General features: G+C 36.6%; 1 protein-coding gene across 3 annotated transcripts; it reads right to left on the bottom strand.

The window, feature by feature from the left end:
* Positions 1-421: 421 nt before the first annotated feature.
* Positions 422-15,366, bottom strand: LOC100803232 (uncharacterized). 3 transcript variants are annotated; one of them, XM_006586963.4, is made up of 16 exons: positions 15,033-15,366; positions 12,786-13,332; positions 12,434-12,707; positions 11,207-11,502; positions 6,390-6,566; positions 5,545-5,852; positions 5,103-5,412; positions 4,929-5,023; positions 4,773-4,832; positions 4,597-4,685; positions 3,611-4,147; positions 3,293-3,367; positions 2,971-3,041; positions 2,820-2,877; positions 1,901-2,159; positions 422-1,517 (listed from the first exon to the last, which is right to left on the bottom strand). In XM_006586963.4, the coding sequence occupies exons 2-16, from the start codon at positions 13,196-13,198 to the stop codon at positions 790-792; spliced, it is 3,750 nt and encodes a 1,249-aa protein (XP_006587026.1). In that variant the 5' UTR covers positions 13,199-13,332; positions 15,033-15,366; the 3' UTR covers positions 422-789. The 3 variants fall into 3 exon arrangements, with proteins under 3 accessions (XP_006587026.1, XP_006587024.1, XP_006587025.1); XM_006586961.4 differs by having other exon boundaries at positions 5,103-5,852; positions 15,033-15,365; XM_006586962.4 differs by having other exon boundaries at positions 4,929-5,020; positions 5,103-5,852; positions 15,033-15,361.
* Between the last annotated feature and the right edge of the window lie 1,394 nt (positions 15,367-16,760).

Raw genomic sequence — 16,760 nt, 5'->3', positions numbered from 1 at the left:
TGCAATCTTCGAAAGTTCCTCGGCACAACCTTCTACAAATAGATTATTTCAAGATCAGGGAAAAAAGAGCTTTGGAATTGCAGCCAATAAACAATAAGTCACTAGATAGCCATAGTGATGATAGATAGCCAAAAACTGTCATATATGCAAATCATAAGCAGGACAGCAACTGTCCAGAGTGAAGAGCAGCACTCATTATCTGATGAAAACACAAAATGGTCACATTTACATCATATATACCAAAATTTCCAGGAAAGCCTCATAGGGAAATCTGCACGAACAGCTGGATGAAGCCCAGTAAACAACTTGAACAGCATCATGTTGAGAAACTGAACCTGCAAAACACAAGTACCAAAATAAACTGCAGGGGAGGGGGAGGGGGAGGGGGAGGGGATTATATGGAGAGTAGCCTGGAAGATCATTTCAGTAAATGAAAGCTGATTTTATTAGAAAAATTAAATGTATGTACAAAAGGCTTTTCTCTGATTTATAAGAGCTACAACCAGGATACAGTGTTTGCTAACATACAATCACTAGGAATACTAACTTGTACCTAGAACAAAAAGACTTTACAGTGGAAGTCGTGAACGTCAATACTAGCAAAATCCAAAACAGTTGGATCTGTCATTAGAAACAGTTTGGAGAAGGAAGTCTACCAAAGAATATATATTAACCTAATTGAGAGCAGGATTAGCCATAAAACCATCCTACGTAACTAGTCATTTCTTAAAGGTACTTTGTTTCCTTTGTCATTGGTATAATGAACAGTACTATACAAAGAAAGCAGTTTCAAACCATCATATTCAAGTCTGAAAGGTCATCCATGGGAATTTCAAGGCCCATAAAGTCATCATGATCTTGCAATCCATCATCCTCAATATTCAACCATGAACCAAGATCAGCACCTTGGTCATCAAGATCACCAGGAACACCAAGCACATCCATTCCAGGTAGTTGCAAGTTGGACAAATCAATAGGTTCATGGTCATCAAATTCACCCATGCCAAACTCATCTTTCTCCTTGGGAGTTCTGTTAGTAGACATTTCGTTAGACTTTGAAACGGAAGGCAAAGCTGTTTTAGGTTGCTCTGATAGCTTGCCAAGGAGGCCATTTACAGAAACAGAATGCTTAGTTGCTTTCTGCTTAGGCTTTGTTTTGAGTTTCCTTTGTCCCTTAGCACTAGATATTGCTGGCCTACCAACTTTGGTAGTTCCATTTCTGGATAGCACCTCTCTGCTCTGTCCTTTTCCATCTCTGTCTCTCTCGCTCCTCTTTCCTTTTGTACTATTTGATAGAGAACTTCCAATACCTGATGGAGCACTTGAACTACCAATGCTACCGCCAACGTCATCTAGGGACAATTCCCTTTTCTTCACCTTGTTTGACCACAGATCTTCCTTCCCACTAGTTTGTTCAGATGAACCATTTATAGCAGGAAGAATATCTGATGAATCGAGATCATGATTTTTCATATTCTGACTAAATTGTGAAGGGTTCTGCTGTGAACCCATGGAAGCTGCAGATAGAAAAACACGAATTAAATATCAAATTCCAGGCTGTGCTCAGGAGCAAAAGTAGGGGGCATGGAACTTGATATAACAGTTAAGATAAAGAAGGGCCTCCAATCATCTGCTGCTCCACACCCACCTCAATCTTGTACCCAATAAAATATTGGCAGTTGGCAGTTACCTCTCTCTTAGCTGGCAGTACATTGTATGTTTTTGCTTTAGTTGGCAGTATTTAATTAGACAGAATTGGGGACAAAGGGTTCAAGTCCACAAGAAGATGGCATATAAAGTTAGCCATCTAAGAAATTTGGCTAAAATGCTCAAACAGAACACAGCTAAGATAGAAAAAGTATATTAGAATATTTATTCAAGAAGGAAATGAGGATGATACCAGTTCTTGCTTCCAGAGAAAAGGAAGCACAAGGTTTTGTGGATTCAGCCTCTATGCCATCTAATTGCCGAACAATACTTAGCTGGGAAGAAGCAGCAAGGAACATATCCTTATACAAAGGCTCATTGAAGCAGCTCTTGCCTGTATCTTCAAATTGTTGGCATCGTTCCAATGTTCGTTTAACAAATCCCAATGCAGCTTGCTTGGCGATTTTGTTGCTTGCATTTTTCCCACCTGATGAGCTAGGACCCCGGCTAGCCTGCCAATCAGTTATTGTCAATTCACTCAGCCATGCAACCTATTTATAAAGTAGGAACACTTTATAATATGATAGTACCATCTATTAATGTAGTGGAGTATTCAACTTTTCTTCCTAGACAATTCAAATTACTTCGTGCAAGATAATAAGGTAGGGCATGGAGTTTGGTTTCTCTGATAAAAGTGAACACTAAAATAAGAATAGGTCAAAGATATCACAAGTCTGAATTAAAAAGGCAGGGTATGACATTTACAGTTGTATGGTAAGTTTTCATGCTGCTGTTACCTCAACATCCCATTCAAGTCTTATTAGGAAATCTAGATCACAAACTATTATGAGTATGATAAATTCTAGCACCTGCATTTAAGGCTACACACACAACTATACAACAGAACATGGTCCTATACACTTGTTGATCTCTGTCCTACCTACTTCCTCCATTTTTATACCTGGATAATCAAATTTATAGACCATGGCTCAACTCTATAAATACTGTCCTGTCCAGTACTGTTGTATAAAGATCTCCAGCCTTTTCAACTATGGTAACAGTGTAACAAAACTCTTGCTCTTGGAGATAGTTGACTAGAATACAAAAAATTTATTCCAAAACTGTAAACCTGATTATATGCAAAAAGTGATACTGAACAATGAGAAGGTTACCATGTATTTCTCATAAGCCATCATCACAAGTTTGTCAAGAGCATTTTGTTCAAAATCCCTGTTAATCAAGATATTGAATTTCCAATAAGACCTATGAGCCACATAAGTTAAAATTAAGTAAATAATCAGGGAATAAATGGTAGACATTTACTTTTCTTGAAGTTCTTTTGTCACTGAAGCCGATTTCAATAACCGATCTAGCAAGCATTTCCTGTTGGAGATCTACAATATATATGAAAATAAAATCAAAAGGCGAATTATGTAAGATCAAAAACAACTTCATTAGGTTCTATATTATATCTATAAATCAGATATCAGGATCTTAACCTGATCTGTATCTTTAATACTTGGAAAGCAACATGTAAATTTTCAGAGAAGTTACATAACAGATGGAAAAAAAGAACATTGGGGAAAGAACATTTAGACGATTAGAAGTCAGAACATTATAGCTTGGTTTCAGCATCAGTTGATACCTGTCCTTGGCAATGCTCCTCTAACCAAGTGATATCCTCACAAATTCCTTCATCATCTGTTTGCAATATTTCAGGCTTGAAAAACAAAAGTAAGAACAATAAGTGCATACTAATCTTAATCTGCAGCAGATTATACAATAACAGACAAAACATCTTGAAATAAATTCTTTAGGTCTATTGATGAGTAGACTGCTGAAGGAACTACAGAATAAACTAGAACAAAATAGTTTAATCAAATTTGATATAGATTCGTATTAGTTCCCCAATATCGAGATTTCATGAAAAACAGCACAAAAATTCTTAAGAAAGTAAGCTAACCACTGATTCTGGGGAAATTCCAATACTTTGAAGCTCCAAGAGAAGCTTTTCATTCATACCCAAGGTGGCATATTGCAACTCTGAACAGATCAAGGTAGGCATGTTCTGGCTTGAATTTAACCTAGTTGATGGGATATCAACTATATCACTTTCAGTCTCATCATGTCCTGACTTCCTAGTTATCCTATAACCGTTATAAGGAGAATGAAAAGCAAGATGAGAATTAGATTGAGAATGGTGATCCAAGTCTCCATCTGCCTCAGATTCAGTATCACATGCATCAAACATGATATCTTCACTTTCACTGCTACACTCCTCTGAAATCAAAGCAGATATTAGCCTTTGACAGAGGGAAATTCCATTAGAATCTCCTTTAGCTAGTTGTAACTGTTCTGCTACAATTGCAGCACCCATTTGATCACCAGGTTCAAAATCTCTTTCAGAGCCAGTTAACCCAAACCCATTAGCAACAGCTTTACAATCATCTATATATGAAGGAACTGGACTTGGCATCAATCCACTTGATTCAAGATTTATCTGAAAGAAGAATGAATTATTAAAGAAATTTAAATAATTTATTCCCATGATAGGTATAAGAAATTCAGATCAATAAAATCATGCTTTAACTCCAGTATTAATGAAACTATAATTTATATAAGATTGGTTGGTAATTACATAATATATATCAAACCATGGGTGCATGTGTGCGTATCAAACTGATAATATAATGGCCATAGTTCCATACAGAATCAGCACACACTTATAGTAAAAACAATAAATTCTAAACCATAATCAACCAAAGGATTCATCAGGGCTATAAGATTATGGACACCAGCACAAATCCAAAGCATTACTAAACTACCTTTTCTTTCAAACGAAAGCACCATAATTGAAGTGTGACAAGAGTCACGCCAATCACTGATCTAACACATACTCTTAAAAAGAAAAGCAAAACTCATAATCACCGATAGGGAAAAAATTAGTACCTTCTGTTTCCAGTAACCAATATCCTCCTCATTTATCAAACCAAAGAAAGGCTCTATCTGCCTCCAGAATTGGCTGGAAAAAGCACGAGCTGCAGTAATAAGAAAATCCAGAACTACTCCATCAGATAAAAAGTATTTAGGCTACACAGCTAGATAATATTTAGTAAGATTCATACCAGAGTTGATAACACCCTTTACAGCAGCCAATAATTCTTCATGTCCATCTTCTGACCCAACTAAAACAGTGAACCCAAAAGTGACTAATGATATACTTGTATTATACACATGAAAACTTGAGATCATTATTCTTTTCTAGAAGCAGAAACTAGTACCAAGAAAATCTGCTGATGCACTAATTGCTGAATGTTTCTGGCGTGCATATGCCTTACGATCAGAAAGTTTCCTGGTTGGTGGACGACCTGCCCTGCTACATGGAATCACAAACATTAGCTTTAATATGTGTGCCTAAACAAATTGTCAAACCTAAGCAATACAAGTATTTTAACCTTTCACTCTTCTCAAGTCCCAGTCTTGAACTTCTAAGCTGCTTTACAGTCCCTATATTTCCAAGCTTCTCAGATGTCACTGGCGTTGGTGACCTTGCAGCAGGAAAATTGCGTCCTGTCCTACCTTGCCTTTGAACACCATCACCATGTTCTTCCCCAGAGACAAGCTTATTTTTTCTTGTTGGAAGGACCAAGTTAAAAACCTTTTGAACATTTTTTCCAGCTTGCTGATCTATCTCCTCTGGTTTCCTTCCCTTCTCTTTTGGTTTAATCTCAGCCACCCCTGACTCTTCACTTTCAGATAAGGTAGCTGAAGTTAAAGAATCACCTTTTAATTTAATTTGCTGAGGAGAATTGCCAGCCAAACGTCTGACAAATCCCAACCCAAGATCATTATCAGTCACATCAGATACAGAATCTAAAGCAGGGGAGTCATCATTACTTGATACAATGGGCACAAAATTGGTTCTTCTGGCAGTACGGGAGCTCTTTTGTGGCCTCTGCCAGTGGACAACAGGTGGGGAAGATGATCGTGCGGATGCCACACGCTTGCGATTGTTAGTGCCAACACTGGCAGGGGGCTTGGTCATACATTGCGAGGGCTCACAATCATTCGGAACAGATGCTCTATGGACACCAGGTGACAACTTTGGGGCAACTCCTGAACCAGTTCGTGGCGCCCGAATAGTTGTATTCATTTTTGCACTTGAATTAGGGCTCGCTGAGTTATATTCATCGCGAACAGTTGCCCTGTGCACAGAACAATTGTAGAGACAAAATCAAAATCAGTTATAGATTACATTTTTTATCAAGAGTAAATTTATTAAGTCAATTAGAAAATTACAAAGGGAAAGCAGGATAAGAAATCATCCTTAAAAAGAGAAGAAAAAGTAAACAACGAATGATAAACATCAACATAATAAAGCTACCCCATCCTTCATCATATTTGTAAGGGGTACCACTTTACCCCTTTACAAAGACCGTGTGCTTTACATCATATGCAAGTCAAACACCTAATCTTATCCTAAAGCAGTTGCTTATCTCAAAACTCCTAATCAGTTATCAGTTATACGATACATCTCAAGACAAAGAAAGAGCTATGAATACTAATCATAAAACATTAGGATCCTTAATAGAAACGGAGCAAATAAACAAACCATCAAAACAAAGAAATCAAGGAGAAAGCAACATGAAAGAAAGAAAGAAAAAGGTTTACAATGATAAAAGTAATTTTCTTTTTGAAAGAAATAAATTATGAAAAGAAGAAATGGGCTCCAGTTTGCTTACTTATTAACAGCTCTGAAATTCACCCTTTCCTTGTCTGAATTAACAGGACGATCCCGCCTATCATTGACAGCAGAATTATTTTCTAGGTCACTTCTTGGGGTAGAGACACGTATGCCCAACCCTGATTGTTGAGAGACACCATCTGATTTTACAGCTCCAACAGTTCCATTAGCCGACCTATAAACCAAAGATACATGACAGTATAATATGATAGCCTATATTTAAAAAAGATAATCAACAGGAATTAAAAATAAAATAAAAAATCTTGTCACATGAGATCTTCCATCAAAGATCCTTGAAATCAGAGAGAATTGAGCACAATTCCTAACTATATTATCTTGTTACTTCAGCTACAGATGGGTTTGAAGCCTTTCACCATTTAACACAATATGTGGATAAAACTCCACCGACTTGCTCATTTATTTTCTTTCATTTCCATCTTTGTGTTATATTCAATAAATTATCATTGGTAGAATAAGGGAGCTACAATCTATCCTAACACATGATATGTGATTCTTATTACATCAACTCAAGTACTTATTATCTAGCATTAGATGTGTGTAGTGCCGGTAATAAATTGCTAATACTGATACTAGATAAACAAGTAATTTAAAATTTTAATTTGCAAAATACAATGTTTACAATGAATGAGTAAAGGCATTGTTGCACATCATTATATTGAATCTAAATTCTAAAGCACAAACTTTTAACAATAATTGTTGATATAAATTGCTCCGTTAATTAATCTAAATATTGGCATTGAATAAATGAGACATAAAGAATTAAAGATCAAAGATATAATCAACAATTACATATGAATATATGATTATTACATTCACTATAAGGCAATACTTGAACCTGCCCTATGACAGGGACTTGGGTATTATGGGGTGCCTAAGTCCCACATCGGGTAGTATGGGATGCAAGGGGGGAGGGCCAAGCACTTAAATACTCCACCAAGCATCTCATACAACTTAATGTGAGACTTAGACACAACATCATACCCAAGTCACTTTCATTGCACCGCCCCTAAGAGTCAATGTCGTCATGTTTTTTGACCAAGAGTACCGGCGACAAGAAGGGACTGATGCTAGGACGAATAAGTCCCTTTTGTAGCATCAAATTTACCTGTGCTTCAATTTCCTGTTTCTGGAAATGAGGATAGCGATATGGCCTTAAATTCACTGGTTCAGAGTTTGGGAGTAGGTGGATATGGTGATTTGTGGGTCGTGATGGAGGTAATGATGATGGTGACTAAAAAAGGGGTGCAAACTTGGCGATGAGGTTCTGGATTGTCGATGGTAGGTGGTCAATGTTTGTTTGGGTTGAAGGAAGGTTTGATGAGGTATTGTGGATGTGGAAATATGCATTGGCTCCCTCTTTGCGGAACAACCTGCAAAGTTATGGTGGTGTGATAAGATGAAGAGAAGAGTTTGTCTCCCCTTGGAATTCAATAATGCACCCATCGCGAATAAATTTCAAAGATAAAGTATTGTAGTCCGTAAGCACTGGGCCAAGTGATTTAAGCCACTGTACGCCTAGGACGAGGTTTGCACCACACAATGGCAAAACATGAAGATCAACAACGAAGGTAATATCCTGGACTTGTATTGGAGTAGCTTTGCAAAGTAGGTGAGAGTCAAGTTGATGCCCATTTCCCATCATCACACGAAGAGGGGCAGTGGGGCATGGTGACAAGCCCAATTGGGGCACCAGTTGTTCTTGGATGAAGTTGTGGGTACTCCCCACATCCACTAAGATCACCACTGGTTGCAGTGCAATGTGGCCCACGAGACGTAATGTTTCGGGAGCTGAATAGCCCGAAAGTGTATGTAAGCTGATCTGGGCCTGAAGCGGGTCGCGGTATCAGGCGGGTCGAGTAGGGCTCCAATGAAGGATTGTCGTCTTCAAAAGACTCACCGTCATCAGCAATGAGTAGAAAGGCCTTGGAGGCGCACTTGTGGCCCGATGAAATTTTCATGCAGTTGAAGAAAAGGCCACGTTCGCGTCTCAAGGTCAGCTCCTCGGGCGATAGCCGCTTAATGGGTAGCGAAGCACGTGGTTTCGGTAGTGTCGGTAACAATGACAAGGAAGAAGTTGTGGCAGAAGGAGAAGGAGACGATTGAACAGGGGAGGAAGGAAATTAAGGTGGTCTACTTCGGAAGAACGACGACCATCCACAATTTTCTATTCCTACAACCGCGCCAAGCTCGCCGCCTGCACCAGTGTCAGAGGTTGCAGAGCTTGCACCTCCCTATGAATGTCGGGGTGTAAGCCTGAGATGAAGCAACTTAGAAGAAATTGCAGCGGAAGACTGACAATTATGTTCGCCAGATCCTCGAACTCAGCCAGGTATGACTGTACATCACTACGCAGTGTTAATTTGAACAAAGCCCCAGTAGGGTCTTCATATTGAGAGGGACAAACCTGGTTTGAAGTGCCTGAAGAAACGCTGGCCAAGAAGTGAGTTGACTGTTACGGGTCATCCACTGAAATCAAGCCAGAGCTCTACATTCCACGTAGAAGGAGGCTATAGTAAGGCGCTCATGGTCTGGGGTTGAATGATATTCAAAGAATTGGTTAATCTTGAATATCCAACCCAAGGGTTCAGTACCATCAAACCTTGGTACTTCGAGCTTCATGCGGTGCGCAGAAGATGGAGACACAGGGGTTGGAATAGCGGTGGACGAGGAGGGTGAGTGGCTAGGTGAATCAGGGGTATGAAGTTTGTGGATGAGCTCATTGAGCTTAAGGGTCATGGAGTGCAGGGTTTCGCTGAGGGATAATTGGTGGGTTGTAAGCTTGGTGATGGCATCCTCCAATCGGTCGGAGTTCACCTTTGAACAAGTGAATTCCGCCATGGAGAACAGCTCAACGAGAGCACTAGAATGTTAGAGCACAAGGATAGAGCCTGGACTTTGAGGGCCAATAACCTCCCGCAACCAAAAGCAGGGAATAACTTGGTCATTTTCATTGTCTTGCCTTATTACATAAGTCCTATATTTATAGCAAAATTACAAATAACAGAATTTGGAACTTTGCAGAAACAGGATAATAACAGAATGTAGTGGAAATGGAATTGGTAGGCAAGAGGGAGACAAGGTAGCCAGGTCAGTTATCAAGGCCGTTAGAGGTAGTCCTTGAGGTACCCAGGTTTGGTGCTCTTTCTGTTGGGCCTTTCCTTTAGTTCACCCTTCAGTTCCTTCTTCGTAACAGTTTTGTCACTCAATCGCTTGTAACAAAATATTTTCCATATGCATGGCCAAGAGTGATAGCCGTGCCAAATGGCGTTGTCAGGGACGGATCAAAAGGGGGGCAAGCAGGGGGGGCCTTGACAAGGTTTAGTCCCTAGAAAAAGTTAACACTTCATTTTGGTCCCTAGATGAAAGAAAGAAAAAAGAAAATCTTGACACCATTTTAACTTTGGCAAGCAAGTATAGATTTGTAAACCTCTTTTTTTGTAGGAACCAATTTGTAGGGCTATATAAGGACTAAAATAAAAATTGTGTTGGGAATAGAGACCATATTTTTAATTTAACCAAAATCTATATATATATATTGCTACATAAATTCAAATCTAGATATGGGTAATGGGGCAGAATATTTATTGATACATAAATATATAAATGGAAAAAAAGAAATAAGTACATATTCCCCTTATGCACGTCTTGCTACTTCCCTAAATCTTCAAACCTTTTAATCTTTTTGTTTTTCCTTTTCATTTTCATATATAAAAGCCATGAATTAATTTATTTATCATTTTACTTGCTAATAGTTAAAATCTGTATTATTGAATGAATGATTTACAGCATGTGTACCTATATATATATAAGTAATATACTATCTAAAAGATAGACCAATCTTATCTTGATCCTACAATTTTCGATCAAGTAAATTATTGTATCAACGGCTAATAATAAGGAAATGAAATATCTGATTAAAATCAACACTAATAAATTGTTGTACGGAAGCAAAAGAGCGTATATAAGCTAAGGATTTTTCTATCCTGTGCAATTGCACAGGTTAAGTAGAATTAATTATTCACTTTTAACTAACATTGATTAGTTAATTAATTATGTTTTCTTGATTGAAGTAATAACCGATCTTTCCTATTTACTTTACTACTATAAACTCACCTCTTTATAATCTATCTCTCCTATTTATTTTATAGAATCACATCTTTATAATTTATCTCTTTCTACTGAAAAATTACAACTAATTTATTTTATTTTACTACATCTCCTTGTCAAGAGATAAAAATGTAACTAGTTCTTTTATGTTTTCTTTAGAATATTTTAATTTGTTCGTTGTTCCTGTACGATAAAAAAAAAAAATTGTAGACTTTTCAAGATAAAAATTATTTTATATTTACTTTTTAAAATAGGTTTCAGCCATTATTGGTTTTTTGCTTTTTATTGCAGTATATTACTTTTCAAAAAACCGTAGATAGAGATTGCAGTATTTGTTTTTTAATCCAGTATACTAGTATTACTTTTTTTTCGGCACATGAGTTTAAAAATTTGAAAAGAAAAACTTTAAAGAGCTAGTTACATTTTAATGGAGATGCCGTAAAATAAAAACAATTAGTGATAACTTTTTAGTGGAAAGAGAGAGATTATAAAGAGATGGGTCAATAAATATTAGAGTATACATTCATGATTCTTTTAAGAAAACATAATTAATTAATTGATAAAAGTTAATTAAAAGTAGATAATTAATGCTACTTAGCCTGTGCAAACTTGCACAAGATAGAAAAACAAATAAGCTAATTATGTCAAACAGTACAAATGCATACAAAATACATTTGTGATTCATACCTGAAAGAATGAGAATCATTACTCAATTTTGATCGAGCATCAGTGGATAGTCTTTGTTGCATTCCATGTTTAGTTTCCAGGAAAAGGTTAACAGGTTTTGTCAATGCTATATTTGGAGGCCCGTCTGGTTTGATGCCAGAACGCTTCTTCTTCATTTTTGACTTTTCCCACCCATCACCTCCAATTGGTAAAGTTCGTTCCTCACCCTGAATTACAACACTATTGGCAATCCGTATTTCTTTATCTCTATCTACAGTCCCAGATGGCCTGACAAGAGAATTAGTCCGTATATCCATCTAGAATTTATCAAACCCAAGTCAGTTTTGCTCAACAGATTTTAAAGCAAACCAAGGTAATCTGAAATCAGACTCTCCCATATAAGGAGAAGTAAAAATGAAGTTGTAAAGTTACAACTACAAGCCATACTCTGTAATTTGACAATTTCATAGAAGCAATGAGACACGCGTAACAAACCTAGAGTTCATGAAAGACATCCAATATACATGCATACATACATACATACATATATATATATATATATATATATATAAATATATCGGTGAGGATCAAGTTACTCCATTCAATAAGTCTTTGTATATATTGAATTTCTATAATCCAGCCATTAAAAATAAAAGTTCTTACTAAATAGATCAAGTCTATAATTTTTTATAAGATTTTAAAAAGCACTTAGTAATTCATTAAGTAAATTCAATTTAACATATACACTTTTTAAAATATAAGAAAATGTCAATTATAAGTCTGATTTATCTAAAATTATGTGTGCATAATTGTTGAGATAATATCAATTATCAAAATATTTAATGGTTAGATTAATGAAATTTAATATATATACAAAGAGTTTTTGAACAAAGTAACTGTAGGAGATAATCCTGGAGTAACTGATCCCTACCCTATATGTATATGTTCAAAAGAACTCATAATCGATTTCTACACATTAGGTGGTATCTCTAAGAATTGAAGGAAAATGTTCGAGTCAGCAACTTTTGTTAAACCAAATTTGAAACAGGACTCCATATCACACAGATGTAACAAACACTTTGAATATTACAACTAAGGGATGTCTAAATAGTTAAACACTACTTAAAACCACAACTTATTTACATGAGAACAGCACAAAACTGAATAAGTTATATTAGGAGGCATAAAAAGAAATGGAATATTGTGTTGATACTAGCACACAAGCACAAAGAAAACAAAGACACATACCCTTACATCAACCAAAGAAGTTCGAGTGCGCTTGTTAGGAACATTTTTGGTTCTTTCTTCCAACTTTGGTTGGTCATGTTCAAAACCACCTGTGACTGCATGACCTTGAACTCCAACCTTACCTGTACTTGTTCCCAAGACTGGTCGATCATTTAACGCGAAACTAGAACGTTCATTAGAAAAAGTTTCAGCTCGAGACCTTTTCTTTGAAGTTATATTTTGGAAATCTTTGTTGAATCTAGACAATGCTTCACTAAACATTTTAGCACGATCCCTGTTGAAGAATACAATGTTATTAAACAGCTCTAACTTCAATGCCAGTAATAAAACATACAAAGAATGAGAGAACTACCTTGCCCTCCTAAAACTTGTGTGTAAACTATCCCTGAGTCGTTTGATATCTTCTGGTACTGGGGATGATAGTTGCTTGCCTTTGGCAGAACTAGATGGAGATTCATCAGGAGAAATTCCAAAAGCAGCACCGACAAGTCGTTTATAATCTATTTGACGATTAGACTTATGCTCTGGAGCCACCAACTTTAGATTAAAACGAACACAATTGAAGAAGCTCACCACATCCCCTTGTGTTGCTGAAGAATTGCTTCTTGACATGCTTGGAAGAGAAGACAAAATTGGACTTTCCATGCTTTCACGGAAGCTACCTGATCTATCTAATGAAGGAACTATGTGGGATCCACGCTGCCCAGAGTACAATGGTCTATCTGGGCTGCTAGAAGATATATCAAACTTGGTGGATGTTGCCATAGCACTAATTCCCACACATCTCTTGAGCCAAATACACAGAACAGAGATTGGTGCATGACAAAGACGTAGCACTATACTGACTAAAGCACATAAAGGGCAAATCTATATTACAAGGGAAACAATTGGACGTGTACCTGAAAGAATCAAAACAATAACACGATATAATCAAACTGTACAGGCTGTAATGTAGAAATATTCATGTGCACAGTAAAAGACTTGGGATAGAAAGTCAAGATTCATGCTCAGAAGCACCCTAAATTTGTATGATGAACACAAAATTTTAAAATTCATCGAAGGCTAAGGGTTTGTAACACAGCACAAAGAGTTTGTCTGAATGACTCAATTATCTATCATTATCCTAAGGGTGGTAGACTGTATCAGGATTCAGGCTCAGCAAGGCGACCAGTGGGTGTGGAAGGCAGATCCGAGTGGCCAATACACGGCTAAATCTGCCTATTGCGTTCTATGGGAGGAAGAGGCTGATGGGAACCTGGATGGGGCTTTTGAGGAACTGTGGAAGCTTAAAATTCCCTCAAAAATTTCGGTATTCACATGGAGACTCATAAGAGATAGGCTCCCGACGAGGTCAAACTAGCGGAGGAGGCAAATCGAGGTAGACGACTCAAGGTGCCCTTTCTGCAGATTTGAGGAGGAAAACGCAGCACATTTATTCTTTCATTGTACCAAAATATCTCCACTTTGGTCGGAATCAATGTCTTGAGTGAATCTCTCGGGGGCTTTCCCTTATCACCCAAGGCAACACTTTCTTTATCACATACATGGAATAAAAAACAGAAAGAGGTCTAGTAGATGGAAGTGGTGGTGGCTTGCATTGACTTGGACCATATGGAAGCAAAGAAATGACATGATTTTCTCCAACGGGAAGTTCAATGCTAACAGAATATTAGATGATGCAATTTTCTTGCTATGGACATGGCTCACACATTTGGAGAAGGATTTCAGTATCCATTTCAACCAATGGTCATCCAATATCAGAGAAGGATTTCTAATAGTATAGGATAGCTTAATCAAGCAAATATTTGTATTATCTTTAATTTCTCAGAATTGGTTCAAACTGCATAGGGACCAATCCTGAGTTGTCTATGTATTTTCTAGTACCCCTGGTACTTAATTAATATATATCTATTTTGGCTGATCAAAAAAAAAAAAATCTATCATTATCCTAGTCCAACTCATCTACGTCAAAGTAACAACTAAAAAGGAATAATATGTTATTATATTTGGCATGTAAACTAATTATTTACATATCTGACAAAAACAAGTGTACAGAAATCTCCAAATGCAGAGGAAAAAAATAGACCATCAGAACCAGCATTCTTATATAAGCTACTTAAAATATACACTCACTAAAGAAAAAGGCTTCATGGTCAAGTATTGCCCTTAGCACCATTTTACATTAAATGTATGAAACAATTGGATAAAATTACATTATATATACCTCTCCATTCTGCTCTATAGAGGAGCTTGTCCTCGTTATTATATCACAAATCTTATCAGCTCGCTGTACAGTGTACCACCTCAATTTTAAACTTAATCTCCAGGACAAAATATCATTTTAATAAAATATATACTTTTTAAGAGTGATAATACAAAAACTTCATAGCACATTACCCCTCTTGTCATTTACTTGAACTATCTTAGTTACTTTTTAATGAAGAAAGAATAGGGTCAAATTTGCTAGTTTTATTGGGGGGGATCACCAGATGTAATATATTTATTTAGTCTTAACAACAACTAGAACCATTAGTCACCCTTTTGATATACCCCAGACCGAATAAGCTATCTCAGCTCACCAAACAATTGCATCCAATACCTCGCAACAATTCTGAGATCGAACATGTGGGGTTTGGGTCGAATCCTTCACCGCTCCTCTCGTCGACGACATCGGCGGCGACATCATGCGGCTCTGTTCGTTACCAACAACGATTCTCGCTGAGCTGAGCTCGTCAACGCGTGGATGGAGAAGGGTTAAATGCTCGTCGGCGCCTCTGACTGTATCTTCCGCTTCTCTCCTCTGCGGCTTCTCAAAAAGGGATTCGTGTGATTTGGGTTCGGGGCTGAGAGGGTGTGATTGTGTGGCAGAAGGGTAAACTTGGAAATGAAAAATATTTTAAAATATTATTTTAACTGGGTCGCTATTTTTTCCGGAGGAAGTGAGTCGGCCTCTTTAGCATTTCTCATCACGAAAATAATTTTTATAAAAAGAAATGTAATAACTATTTCTTAAGAATTTCTATAATAAGACCGAGCATATTGTTCCTATGCTTGCTGCCATGGATTTTAAGGTGGAGTAATCATATGCTAATCCTTCAAACACAACGCAAGAGCTCATGCACTTGTTTTTGATAAAATTAAATTTAAGATTCTTAACTTTTTGGAGGAACAGACAAGGAGAGATGTATTTTATACAAAACTAGATCCAAATTTTACTTCCATCGATCCAAATGTAAAAGTGGATATGTTTTTTATACAAAACTTTAGAACATACAATCTCATAAAAGATTAATGGATAATTTTTTTAGTTACATGATTATACATATATAATGTGAAAGAAAAAGGTATACATATATAGAATTAGAAATACAAGAATGTATATACATATTACATAATAATGTCATATATTATAAAAGTGGTGAGGGAGGGGAACAAGGCCCCCTTCTCCCCTTACATCCGTCTTTGATCATTGTCCCACTATTTTTATATATATTACTATTTTTTATGATTGAGAAATTAAACAACTACAAAGCAAGAAAAGAAATTGCATCCTAAAAAAAGAAATTACTATTTTTTATGATTGGGAAATTAAACAACTAGAAAGCAAGAAAAGAAATTACACCCTAACAAAAGAAACACCCCTAGCATCTCACAACAAGTGGTGTTTCATTCCCACGGGACAAGAGTCCATCCAAAATAACCAATGTAGATGAAGATGTTGCATAGCCTTGCTGAGCTCATTTTTACTATTGTTGTCACAATCAATATTATTATTACTAATTATTTTATTCTAACTATTACCGTGACCATCATTATTATTAATATAATAATTAATGTCATACTATCAATATTTTGATTATCATTAGTGATACTATTATCTTTATCACTGCAACAATTACTAGTAGCATCATCCTACCATCACCTTTTTATTTTCTCAACATTATCATTACTTTTTGTAATTATATATATATATATATATAATTGAATAAAAAATTGTCTTACTCATACATTTACTCTTATTGTATTCTCTCATTCCATTTAACCTGATCGAATCTCACATAAATTAAATAAATCAAGAAACAAAAGTCCCTCGTTTCTCAACTCCTTCCCTTGCTTGCTTGGTGCTTTTATTGTTTTTTCTTTCTAAGGCTTCCTTCGTGGCAACTCAAAGCTCAAAAAAAGAAAGCCAAACTACTCCACTTCCCTTCCATTCCGAGTGCACCTTTTCCTTTCTCCAACGTTTTTCAAATCCACAAAATTCCAAAACAAACACTCCCTTTTGTTCAATAAAGAACCCCCCAAACCAATCCAACCGCGTAAAAAACCA

This window comes from Glycine max, chromosome 9, assembly GCF_000004515.6.
Source record: "Glycine max cultivar Williams 82 chromosome 9, Glycine_max_v4.0, whole genome shotgun sequence".
NCBI classification, from domain to species: domain Eukaryota; kingdom Viridiplantae; phylum Streptophyta; class Magnoliopsida; order Fabales; family Fabaceae; genus Glycine; species Glycine max.
This window is presented reverse-complemented; position numbering and strand designations above follow the sequence as displayed.

Excerpts from the sequence above, each read along its gene's own strand:
- LOC100803232 (XM_006586961.4), bottom strand. The coding sequence starts at position 13,198 with ATGGCAACATCCACCAAGTTTGATATATCTTCTAGCAGCCCAGATAGA. Across the intron at positions 6,567-11,206 it reads AATGATTCTCATTCTTTCAG|GTCGGCTAATGGAACTGTTG; the intron begins GTATGAATCACA and ends TTTGGTTTATAG. Across the intron at positions 3,368-3,610 it reads GAATTTCCCCAGAATCAGTG|CCTGAAATATTGCAAACAGA; the intron begins GTTAGCTTACTT and ends TTGTTTTTCAAG.